Here is a 13,586-nt window from a genome sequence, read left to right on the forward strand (position 1 = left end):
ATTATTTTTGTGATACAGAGAATGACAATAAAGAATTAAAGAGGATTAGTACTCCTCGGTTTTTGCATTCTCAATTCTTTGGGATACCATCTTAATTTCGGAATGATATCCCATATACAATACCAGAAGTATTTATGGGTGTTCAGCCTTTGGGAAGATGCTACTTGTCACAGGGAATAAAGCAGTATTTTTCCATCTAGAGATCACCCATAGAAGTGGACCAACCCTGAAGACAAGGCAAATGCTTGGTTGAAATGAGCAACAAGAATAAACAGCTCATATAATGAAAGCCATTGGTGGAGCCATTATCTTCAACATGCAAACAGCTTTGCTATGCGATCTGTGACTTAATTGCAAATTTTCCTCCACTTTGAGGTAGAAGCAAGAAATGATACATCTCAATAACCAAGTTGTTAAACAGGTGGTCTATTCCTCCCTAAAGTATGGAAGATAATCTTGATGGAGATATGCAAGATATACTGAACTTCCTCCTCTCTCTTAGAGTCGGTGAATTAGGGAGGTGTCTGTGCCATTTCCAAATGTTATATGGATGTTCTGGATTTTGACAATGTTTTGCCCCTCGTCATTTTGGGAACAGAGCTTGGGTATCCCCATCGAAGTCATCTTCGCTCTCTCTATACATATTGGACTTTACATTCTATATCTCCTTGCAACTCTTCCTGGGTGGTAATGTTAATGAAGCACTGGTTTCAACTGAATGAATAAATAAGGACTGAGTAGATGCATGGGTTTTTTTTTTTCTTTCTCTAAAAATCACACGCTCAATTCCTTCTTTGCTCTTCGAAAACACATACAAACTATGATCAACCAATCATCAGCAGTCAGGCTAATGATTAAAATTTTCCACCTGTTCACGTAGTCATGATGCCTCCAGGCTGGTCTCATAACCAACCCTAATGAACTTTGCTGCTAAAGCAATTATTCCACTTCTGAATTAAATGATAGCTTTAGGAAAGAAAAACACCTTCGCTAGAGAAAGAATGGGATAGCATTGTCGCTTACCATTTTATCATGGACTGTAGGGGATGCTGGATAGTTGAAGGGAAACATTCCTGCAGGAACAGGCTTTCTATCACCAAGGTAATCATACTGGGCAAACAAAAGGAATGTGTGTGAGATATATTTTCCTTATGTTAATAATCTAGTAATAACAATGACCTTCCTGTTGGAAGAAAAAAATATCAAAGGCCATTAACTAAAGTAGTGATGAATTAATCACTTATAGAAACTCCTTGAAACTGAAGTCTGGACAAAAAGACAAAAGGCTGGTTTTATAAGAGGAGCTACTTTGAAATCTGTATTACAATATTACTTCATTCCTGGGATGATTCGCTCTCCTCTTCCATTGACACTCTCTAATTTGTTTTGAAAATCACACTCATCAAGCCATAGGGTGTAGCCACAAAGATGAACACTTCAAGTCTTAGATCAAAAACTTGTCTAATCTACTGCCCTCCCAATTCAACTAACATGACACTTTCCCTCACCCTTAACTTGCCACTTTGGCACCACATTTCGGCTGCTGGAGTGTAATACCTTATATTTAGGTTGAACTAGGGCTCAGCACAGATCCCTTATATTTATTTCTGAGTTAAGTAGAATTAAGAACAGATGGTGCTAGAGGATTTGCAGGCTGAAATGCTCCTGCTTCTGAATGTCTAGAACAGGGGTGGGGAACTATGGTCCTTTTATGACTTGTGGACTCCAACTCCCAGAATTCCTGAGCCAGCTACAAGTCATAAAAGGGCCGTAGTTCCCCACCTCTGGTTTAAAACAGCCTTAATATATCTGAGATTGAGGAATAATCAGTTTATAATAGGGAATGTAATTTAAGATCAGCTTCTGTAAGTATTGCTTAGAAATGACACTGCTCATTCCTGCCGTTACTCCAATTCTTAATCAGTTGTCTCTTGACATGACTGATCAATAAATCTCCTTCATGTTCAGCAACATCTTCCCTCCTCAATAGTCTTTGCTATGTGGCACAAACAATAAATAAAATATTGAGATAGGATTATTATTAAAATCACTTACACCCCCTCCCACCCTCACTTGGCTGAGTATCTACTGAAATCTATTTGGAGGAGGGGAGCTTCAAAGGAACTTTACCTTTGGGGAACTGACAGATCGTCTCATCATGTAAGTCGATGGCTCGGCATATATCTCCTCACTTCGAGAAGGCATTCGTTCAAAATGGGCGCTGGGTGACCTTACTGGAGAATAGACTCTGGTCCTATTGTAGGATCCTTGACTTGGTGAGCGGGGGACTGATCGCGAACGAGGCTGAAGGGACATCCTGCGGAGGGAACCTGAGGCAGCGTCCATTTCATCATAGTACACTGGCTGCCGTGTGGGGCCTGGGATCCAGATGGGCACATCTTGTCTGCTATAGCCGGGCTGTTCTTTCCACTCCCGCAGCTGGAATGAGTTGCTGTTGCGGAAGGCGTGGCGCTTGTCCTCCACAGCCCACTGAGGGCTCACACGTTCATAGGCAGGCATAGAGCAGATACTGTCAGGACGCACACCAGGTGGATAGTACTGGTAATCCTCCGAGTACTGGGATGAATAGGGAGGGTAATAATCAGGTACTCTCCGAGACATTGGGAAGAATCTGTTGGGGCTACAAGTCCCAAAAGAAACAAGAAAGGTAAACATTTGGTATGGGGTTTTAGGATTTTCTATAACTATGTTAATCTCAGCCTACCATCTGCTGAACAGTACTGATATATTTTTCACAGATTTCTATGTGTAAAACTGGGAGAAGCTGCAAAATTTGCAGTTTTGTCTTAAGCCTTAATGGTGTCTTTTTGTCTCCAATTGTTTCACTATATTGTTTGCTTGTGTTTCTTAATTTTTTATTCTTCATAATTAAGGTTGTTAAACCCTCCTAGTTTCCTCTCCTGCATGTGATCTACCTCCTGGAGTAGCACGGTATACATACATATGTCAGTTTTTGATAAATAACATGTAAAAGCTGAACTTTACAAGGTTCAATTAGGATAAAAGCTGCTTTGGTACTTGGGCTAAAACTGTGACTTGTAGATTTGGATCACTGAACTGCCCCAAATCAGTAAAGTTCATTGTCCATATGTCAAAAAGTAAACTTAACAGTGGAAAGATATTCATCTCTTTGTGCTTTTTTGCTAGTATTTATTTTCTCTCACTCAATATTTATATTGTTGGACTATGTTTATTCCTACAGGGTACTCTGAAAATTTTCTAAAAGGAGCAGCTGACAAACAATTGTTTTTTTTAAAAAAAATACAAAAATAATAATAATAATTACTTCATTCCATGATCAGGAACACTTGGTAAATAAGCTAAATATTTGCTTACCAAATACTTTTTCTGCTCTTCTGGATGCAAGAACGCTAAATATAAACCAATTGTGAATTTTTAAAATAACATATTCCAAGGCACCCAGAGAAGATGATGAGGGGTTTTTTTTTGTCAGAAAAGAAACTGAAATTGTTACAGCCTCGTGTATTAAGGTCATGGACAATTATTTGGGGAAGAGGGAGTGGTACCAAGTATAAAATGCCAACATATTTCAGACTTTAGGTACCAATTTAAATCTGCAATATAGACTTTTTTCTCAGTATTTAATGAGGTGTTTCTAAAAAAAACAAAAACATTTTTTAAAAAAGTTATCTGTGTTATTTTTTGTATCTCATGTGTTCAAACAACTCACCTATGGAGATCTTCAGGTGGGGGAACTCCACGTCGCAAATTGACCCACTGTTGCAACTGGGTCATGGAGCTTTTCCTCTGAGCAATCTTTTCTGGATTAGTGCGAGGTGCGAAGCTCCGACGAGAGATAACAGTATCCCCATCATGCTGGGGAAAGGCCATGCTGCCAGGACGAGTTGGAGATGAATACTGCCAACCATTTGGCTGTGGGGTTCTCTCCACTCCAGCTGGCACACGAGCTGCTTCTGGATAAGGGCTTCCGGGCTCGGAGGGAGTATCTTGACTGGCAATGCCATTGGTTTTCACCAGTGCCTCTTTCTTATTTGCAACACGCTCTGGTTTTCTTTCAATCTTCTCGGAACCACGTCCATCACCTTCTCCTCTGGTCTTTGCTTCCAACTCAGCTTTGGCAAGCTCCCTGGTAAGGATACTGCGCTGGTGATGATGATGATGATTTTTGCTAGGAGGAAGGTTCTCACAGTCAGTCTTTTCATGCCTGAGAAGAATGCATAAGTGCATTCATTACTATATTTTAGGATTGGCATATCCTAAACAAGGGATTCTAGTTTACTGCGGGTTCTGACCATCCTCTTGCAGATCTGATATAACAGTTTAAGTTATTATGGATTGAACTTTCTCATGAACCTACCATTTTCACATTGTCTTAAAGCAATTATTTTAATTCCACTGAAGAAAGAACCTTACAGCTATAGAATGATGCCATATGAGACAATGCATTTGTTAGTATTTTACTAGCCATGCCACTAGCATCTTCCAAGTTCATCTAAAATAAAATAGAACTTAGCAATAGATGCAACACCCTTATATAGTGTGTTCAGCAGAGTGAAATGTCCACAACCAGGTCTAAACTCCTGCCACCCATCTTTTGATCAACTGACCTTTGAGTAGGTGGGATTTGAACCCGGGCAGCCTCGCCCATGGCTTGAATCCAGGATTCTTGTTCCTCATTGTTCTCAGCACTGAAGAAATAGGTCCGGATGCCAGCATGTTCAGCCTGAGGAGAGAATGACTTCTTGTGATTTCGTGGCATCTCTTCCATCCAACATACAGTTACCTGCAGAAATGAAGAATAGAAAGAGAGAAAGGGAGATAAAAAGATCCCAGTGAGTGTCTAGAGAGTTAACTCACCAGCAATCAATTTTGTTTTCTTTCCCTTAGGAACATTATAATTTCACTAAATTTTCATTTCATGATTGTCAGCTCTTATCTTTAAACAATTTTTGGATTTGTTCAAATAGACACTGCTTTCAAACAGAAAAGTAATCCTGACCATCCTTTAAAAGGAAGATTATCCTCTTCAAAATTTAGCACAAACCAATTCCACTAATTCTAATACAAAGATACCACCTCTGGCTCTCCAGCACCATGGACGAAAGCTCTCCCCTTGCACGACATGCATAAGCCAAAAAGTGTAAGTGGAAAAGCATGCAAAATACTGGTTCTACTCAGATTGTCTTTGCTAAACTCCTTGATAATCATTTTTATGGTAGGGAGAACAAAACCTACTGTGAAATGACTTGTTGTAACTTATTGATCCAAATTAAAATAATGAGAGAGATAACATAAACCTGCCAACATTAAACTTCAGATAATACAAATTTACTGCTTTGGGAATAGTTCCAAGACATTCAATATCTCTTCCTAACACAAACAAGGAAGAAAGGTCTCTCAAACTTCCTAATTTTTGTAAACATCTTCATTCACAGCATTCCAGATAGTGTGATCTTCCACCTGTTACACTTCAATGTTATCCCATCATTTCTGCCATCTTTTTTCTTATCAGAGGGAAAAATTAAGGAGGGATAGATTAAGTAGCGGTAGAGTGATTTTTGAATGTCAATGCTAAGAATTCTCCACAGAGAAGTATTCACATTCCATTTCCTTGCAGATTTTTAATAAGATTACAATTTCACAACAGACATAGTTCTTGGCTTAGAGAAATCACTAAAGGGAGTACTAAATCTTCCCTAACAATGCTATCTCAGCATTTGGGACATAGACAAAATTTGACTGCTCTCAGCTGTGCAGTGCATGATATTCTGTTTACTTTCCCCAGCATGAACCATTTCTTCATCAGGTTAAAATGTAACAGAGTCTAGGAAATCACACACAGAGACTTTTACTATATGTACTTCATTCCTGAGTTTCAATATGTTAAAAGCTGAAGATTTTCAGATAAAAAAAACCCACAAAGGAAAGATTATTTTTGAAACTGCCAAGTTTTAGATTATATTTGTAATTTGCTGTATGGATGTTTTGAGCCTAAATAAAGCTTGCTCATGAACTACCCTGTTTCCCCTAAAATAAGACATCCCCTGATAATAAGCCCAGTTGGGCTTTTGAGCGCATGTGCTAAAATAAGCCTCTCCCCCGAAAATAAGCCCTCCCAAAAAATATTTAAACATAGAGCTGGAAATCAGGTAAGACAGCAAGAGGAGCCCCATCTTGCTCCACATGCCCCAAAATAATAAGACCTCCCCGAAAATAAGGCCAAGCGCTTATTTTGGGGTTCAAAAAATATAAGACAGGGTCTTATTTTGGGGGAAACACGGTAATACCACAGTTATTCTGAAGACTAGGATAAAAAGACTAGTCATGCATATAAAAAATACCAATAGAGGCAACCACATTCTGTTTAAAACAATCCTATGGGGCTACAAATCCAGATCAAAGTATTTCTAGAATTAGCTAAATTCAAATTCTTTGTCTGAATATAACCAGCTCATTTGTAGTGTGCCTGTTTCAATGATCCTGAAAAAAAAAATCCAGATCTTTTAATGAAATTTACTGATCAATATAACACACACAATTGGGCTCATATATTACATATTTTATTATGTACATTAAATATTCACAGTAGAGAATGAATAGCATAATTTAGTTTTTGTTTATATTTACCCATCAGTTTTGTCTCACAATTAATTGCCACTCATTAACTACTACATGCCTTCTTAACTTTCATTTTGTTGAGCTAGATATTATTTTCCACAAATCAGTGAGTGAAACCCATAATATGAACATTTATGTATGTGCAAGTCATATAACAGTAATGATTTCAAGATCTACATCCTCAGTGGGGTTTGTTTATATAGCTCTGGGTTTCCAGTATTCTCCATGGTTTTAAAAAAATACTTCTAGGTATTTCATTAGACAAAGGGATTCAAAATTTCCCCCACCACAATTTCCTTTGGGAATGATTGCAGGTGAATAAAGCATGCAGGATCATTTTTATCATTGGTACTTCATTTTTCCTTTCTGGCATGCATGCATGCATTTGGAAACAGAAGGAAAACACTACCTATTTGGTGGCTGGGTGATGTATTGCAGACCAGTAATCAGAAGAGATCTCCTGTCCAGGGGATCCTCACACAGAAAAACAGGGAAGACAGAGAACAGATCAGCCACACCCAATAAGCAATTCAATGGGGAGGAATATCAGCAGGCAAAGCACACCAAGAGCAAAGGTGGTCACTGTGAATGGGTTGCTAAAACAGAACTGGGCTCATACTTAGTGCTTTCTGAGCTTTAAACTGAATGGTCAACTTGGCTTTCATTGAACTTGGGAAAACTAGTCCTTGCATCTTAGCTCATGGACAGCCCTCAGAGAGTTGTCTCAGAATGCTAGGGGAAAATGTAGGTTCAAATATTACAGCAATAGGACATGATGTAAAATAAAATTTCTATAAACTGTAGGATGAAGTCAAAAATTATATTTCTAGATCTACCCATCCCATACATGTCGATTATCTATGTGAATAGTCTATTATACCATTACATTTTTTTTCAGAACATGAATTGAGAGCATAATAATTATTAATAAATAAATTTTGGCTATCTTGTCATCAATACTGAAGTTCGGAGAAGATCAATATTGTACTTTCATGGTTTTTGTTTTCTTACAAATATTGAAAATCTAGGCACGTTACTTGAGAATAATTCCTACTGAACTCCTACTGATTTGGAAATATGATACTCTTCTCTAAGATGTTATATATACATATATATATATATATGTAGGTCTTTGATTATTCGGGTTTTCTCACACGTAAAATTGGAGGTGTCTTGGCGACATTTCGACGAAGTCTCATTCGTCATCTTCAGGCTGGTGTTTTCGGCTTCATGCTTCTAGGAGCAATGTGTGATTGCAGCTGTTTCTTCCTTTTAACTGCCAGTGGGGGTGTGAACTGATTGGTTGGGAGCTTGGCTGTGTTCTGATTGGGTGGAGGTGTGTTCTGATTGGTTGGGGGTGTGTTCTGTTTAGGTGGGGGCTTGGTTATGCTCGGGTTAGTCTGAGTTGCAGGGGGATTTGAGCTGGTGAGCTGCATTGCTGTTGTTTGGCTTCGCATTTGTGGTCGTGCCACATCTTCATGGTGGGTGTCAGTTTGCTTCATATATGGATTGGAGGGGTTTAAAGTGGCTAATGATGCAGCTGTGGTCTGGCTTCTGGTTTGTGGTTGTGCCTCATCGGTGTGGATTTGCTTTTTGCGTGGATGTGTGGTAGTGACATCCTGTGTGGTTTTTGTGAGTGTGGGTCTGGTGTCATTCTTTGTGTTAGGGACTCATTTGTCAATGAGGGCAGGTTTCCAAATGGTTGGTAGGTGGGAGGTATCATCTCGTTTATTCATGCTGTGTGGGCGGTTTTTTATCTCAATGGCTTCTCTGATTATTCTGTTGTTAAAGTGTTCAGTTTTGGCGATAGTTCTGGTCTTTTTAAAGTCAATATCATGTCCTGTAACACAAAGAATGACACCAGACCCACACTCACGAAAACCACACAGGATGTCACCACCACACATCCACGCAAAAAGCAAACCCACACCGATGAGGCACGACCACAAACCAGAAGCCAGACCACAGCTGCATCATTAGCCACTTTAAACCCCTCCAATCCATATATGAAGCAAACTGACACCCACCATGAAGATGTGGCACGACCACGAATGTGAAGCCAAACAACAGCAATGCAGCTCACCAGCTCAAATCCCCCTGCAACTCAGACTAACCCAAGCACAACCAAGCCCCCACCTAAACATAACACACCCCCATCCAATCAGAGCACAGCCAACCCCCATCCAATCAGAGCACAGCCAAACCCCCAACCAATCAGAACACACCTCCACCCAATCAGAACACAGCCAAGCTCCCACCCAATCAGTTCACACCCCCACTGGCAGTTAAAAGGAAGAAACAGCTGCAATCACACATTGCTCCTAGAAGCACGAAGCCGAAAACACCAGCCTGAAGATGACGAATGAGACTTCGTCGAAACGTTGCCAAGACACCTCCAATTTTATGTGGGAGAAAACCCGAATAACTAAAGACCTACATACAAACACCCGCGAAAACCTCAGAAAACAAATATATATATATATATATATATATATATATATATATATATATATATATATATATATATATACACACACACACACACACACACACACACACACACACACACACACACACACTCTGAGATCCTATCTAATGCAATGGTATCAGCCAAGTTGTCCTGAAAAACATGTTTACCTTCGGAGTCCCTGTGCCATTTTTAAGTACAACTTTTTTATATATATATACCACATGTAGTACACGTATGTGCACATGTAGGACACGTAGGAAGATTTACAAAGTAAACTCATGTATTAGTGGTTTCCAATCAAAACCAATTCATCATCATTAAAAAGGGAACAAATATTACACAGGACGGTTTTGAAACATCTGAAGAGCAAGCGGTTTCAATGAGTAGAAAGGAGTTAGGGAACAATACAATGGGCAAGATGGCAATAAGAAAAGTATGTGATATATGTAACATGTAGATGTGCACGTACTTACATCTAGTAATTAATTTTCACTGAGTGTACTGGAAATTTAAAATTTATTTTTATTAAGAATTTTTTTGCAGCATAAAAGCAATACCTACTGAGAAAAAAGTAAGAAAAAGATGGTGGATAGACAAAAAGAAAAATAAGGAGAAGAGATAGAAAAGAAAGCATATACTGCATTTTTTTTGCATATGAAACAATCTTCAAACATCTCTAAATGAACACATATTTTGTAATCTGTCCCACAAGATCTTTCAATACTCTAGATTTATTCAATAAACATTATATGATCTATTTGACCAAATCTAGACTCACAGGAATTAATATCCATCAAGTGAAAGGAGGATAGAATGAATTTGGAGCTAAATCTCGTAGGATTTAGGATCTCATAGAATATACATGTTCAGTACATTGACATCATACATGCAGGTACAAATGTATACTCTAGGAATCCAACTAGATTTTAAGGGTGTGATACAATGCTGTTTCCCCTCTAAATAAAGTTTCTACTGGGTCCAGTTCAGATAGTGCTGTTAGCCTACGAAACATTTCTACTAGCACAACAAAGTCTATTTACACATTCATGAACACTATACAAGGACCACTTCTACTCTTTACTGACCTTAAAGGTATATTTCCTGCTGATGTTATCCGATGGCTGGACAGCTGCCACTCGAAAACTGAGAAGTGGGATGCTGCCCAAGATGCTTTCCTCCTTCTCATCTGCATGATAGAAAAAGGGAGGGACAAAGAATTAGACAACACTCCTTTATCTTAGTTAACAATTGTTAAAATGGACATCCATCTACTTCATCACCGTTGCAACTAAGAAACAACCCAGGGGCATAGGGTAATTTCTAGGCAGGCAGGCAGGCAGGCAGGCAGGAAGAAAGACCTGAAAATAATCACTATTTATCTATTAAATAAACTATTTATCTACCTATGAAAGGTGCCCCCCTTGCCCTGATGCATTCATGCTTGCTCTTCTCTCCAGTTCAGACTAGCAAGTGCTCACATATCCCTGTATGCATCTCAGTTACAGTTATACCTCACAATACTGTCTAGCTAATTATTCATGATCATCATCTTTTCCATCTGCTACCAGAGAAAAGGCCCAGGCAGCAGGATTGTGAGAACCAAAGGTTACAGGACAGCTATTCATACTGATATTGTTGGGCTCACAATTTGGCAGGCAGAATATGGAAAAATAAAAGAGTTGCATTGGTTGTGGGTGACATGGAGTCAGAGTAGACAGCTGTGTATAAATTAAATAAATATATATGCACTGCAATATCATGCATGCATCTTCATTGTCAGATCTTAATTGTTCCAGTAAGTCCAAAGGAAAACAGGATATTACACAGAATGATAAATTTCTATTTGAGGACACATAATCAATCAATCAATCAATCAATCAATCAATCAAAGTTTGTGAAAGGGCAACAACAAGAATACCCAAATCATCTGTTTTAGAGAACTAACTACATTGCTAGACTACTAGAAATATCATGCCACATATAAAAATTACCTATTATTACTGAGGAAATTCTCCCTACTTTCAGACTTTATCCTATTTTTCAGACTATGAAGATATTGTCTGTATTTATAACTTCCTTGAGCTTGGTAGTAAATTGAGACTCTGCAAGAGAAACTCCTATTTGCATCAGACTAGAATCCTTTTGTAGCTGGCTCCAAGCATCACAATCTTTTTATATTTTTCTTTTTAATCAGGTGGCATTTATCTCCTCCAAAACTGAATGCTTGTATTTTAAATACTATATTTAAAGTTTAAAAGGTATTTTATTTTATTTTGCTTATCTCCTTTGAGATTAATTTATCTCCCACGGGGAGAAGAAAAGGCTGAAACTACTTGCCACATCCCTCTGTACAACATAGCAAGAAATGACATTATTAAAATTGTTTCATTTTAAAATATTTTTAGCATTTAATTGCCACAAAAGGCAGCACAGATTCTAATTATCAAGCTCCCTCAAAGTGGAGGTGAGGGTAGAGTGAGAAGATTCAGGAGATTTCTGGAAGAGCAGGTCTAGGACCTTGAGCCTTTGACCTTATGGATTCAGTCATTCAACTGCAGTATTGAAAAATGGAAAATTAATTGCTAGATAAAATAGCTAAGGACTTGCTGGGGAAGGAAGGAAGGAAGGAAGGAAGGAAGGAAGGAAGGAAGGAAGGAAGGAAGGAAGGAAGGAGGGAAGGAGGGAGGGAGGGAGGGAGGGAAGGGAAGGGAAGGGAAGGGAAGGGAAGGGTCATCATTCATCTGAGAAATTATTCCTATGTATTGCTGGAAAATTATATTGTTTGGCCAGAAAGAGTTAAAGTACATTATTGCAAAATAATATTACAAAAACATAAGAATCCTGCTACAGCAGATCAAAGGACCATCTTATCCAGCATTCTACCTTCATAGTGGCCAGCTAGGTAACAGGCAGCCAGCTGAGACATAAATTCAGTAACACATCTACACTTTTCACTTGTACTTCAACTCTCCTGTCTGTCTAATTGTAATCCACAATTGGCAGGAAGCGTGCATCAGAGAGCAACTATTTTTGAATCAAGGTACCTCCAATGGGTTAACTTAAAGAATGCATCCAAAGGCATCAGACCCATTGTGGGGACTGAAATTTCAAGGATCTTCATACCACTTGCACTGGCAAAGTTGTGTCCACTGCAGTGTCACCATACTGCCCTGCAGTTGTCGAATCGCTGAGGTCATGTTATCATAACTTCCGATGCTTCTGGCTACCTTCCCACAAGCAAAGTCAATGGGGAAGCTGGCAGGAAGTTGGAACTTTCTCCTGCTCCCACTGCTTTTTTTTGCCACCCATGGTCATAGTGGTTTGTTTGTCTAAGTAAGCAAATTTCTCTGAACCAATGACTCAATGAGTCATGGGTTATCCAGTAGTATTTTACCATAGAACTGTAGGCTGCCCTCTGTAATTACCATCAAAGGAGTGGGGTTGTCTCCTTTACAACCATCCAGTTGGCAACAATTATTACACCTCATGGTGTAGAATGGCATTTCTCAAGTACATACTTTGTGAAGAAATTGTGGTCTGCCAGCAGTCTGTGGAGCTGGCAGCGGAGCTGGACAATGAGGAGGCTGGGAGGACAATGGGTCATCCTGGAGTCAGGGGAAGGCCCGGACAAGGGCTCTGCATTGGAGGCAGAGATGGGGCCAGGGCCATCTAGGAATGATGCACGGACTCTGGAGCCTCCAGAGGCGGATAGCAGAGAGGCAGAGGAACAGGAGGAGCCTGTTCCTAGTGCACACATGCGAAGAGCTGCCAGAAGGCAAGAGCAGCTAAAGCAAAAAGAACGACTCGGGAGTAAGGCCAGGAGATGATTGGCCCCTCCCAGAAGGCTTAAAAGAGCAGCAATGGCTCTTGGGATCTTTGTAGGAAAACAACGTTGCTACAATTGTCTCTTGTCTTGCTACATTTGTTTCGTGTCAAAATCTCTTGCTTCTTGCCAAGAAAAGATTTTGGCAGGGTGCCAAAGAAGTCAAGGTTGGTGATAAGGCTGAAGAACTGTTTATTAAGAATTTGTTTTGGACTTAATTTGGACTTAATTTGGACTAAGATGAGAATGAAGTAATTCTCAGCTGTTCTAATAAAATATGTTTTTTAGGACTGATTGTGTCTGGTAATGTTCTGCCCCAGCTCCGGATTTCCAAGGATTGTGACACACACCAACGGTCCTTATCAAAGTTATAATGTACCAAAAATAAACAAAGTCCGGCAAAGGTTGGCAACCAGCCCAGAAAACAAGATACGATAAGACACTCACTCTCCAAAATGCTCTGTAATAATTACACATTGTTTCCAGCAAGAAATTACTAACTGCGTGTGACTTAAAAAGGCTAAGGGAGTGGCCAATTATTCTCAAACCTTACTCTCGAGGAGACCTCCTCCTCCTGAGTAGCCACTCCTGCCTTTTGGCAGCCCTGTATGCTCGAGCATTGAGGAGAGGCTCCTCCACTTTGCTCTCTCCACTTGAAGGAGCCTCTGGAGG

General features: G+C 39.5%; 1 protein-coding gene across 4 annotated transcripts in view; it reads right to left on the bottom strand.

Moving 5' to 3' along the window:
• Nucleotides 1–13,586, bottom strand: part of PLEKHA6 (pleckstrin homology domain containing A6) — a 233,829-nt gene that overhangs the window by 48,372 nt on the left and 171,871 nt on the right. For 2 of the 4 annotated variants that reach the window (XM_070941535.1, XM_070941532.1), the window contains exons 6-10: nucleotides 10,177–10,277; nucleotides 4,611–4,786; nucleotides 3,713–4,207; nucleotides 2,131–2,641; nucleotides 1,024–1,110 (exon numbers count right to left, since the gene is read on the bottom strand). In XM_070941535.1, the coding sequence (XP_070797636.1) occupies nucleotides 1,024–1,110; nucleotides 2,131–2,641; nucleotides 3,713–4,207; nucleotides 4,611–4,786; nucleotides 10,177–10,277 (1,370 nt within the window). The remainder of the gene's footprint in view (nucleotides 1–1,023; nucleotides 1,111–2,130; nucleotides 2,642–3,712; nucleotides 4,208–4,610; nucleotides 4,787–10,176; nucleotides 10,278–13,586) is intronic. The other 2 variants (XM_070941534.1, XM_070941533.1) reach the window with 2 other exon arrangements.

This window comes from Pituophis catenifer, unplaced genomic scaffold (assembly GCF_029215685.1).
Source record: "Pituophis catenifer annectens isolate HBS135680 unplaced genomic scaffold, rPitCat1.0.hap2 SCAF_3, whole genome shotgun sequence".
Taxonomy (NCBI): domain Eukaryota; kingdom Metazoa; phylum Chordata; class Lepidosauria; order Squamata; family Colubridae; genus Pituophis; species Pituophis catenifer.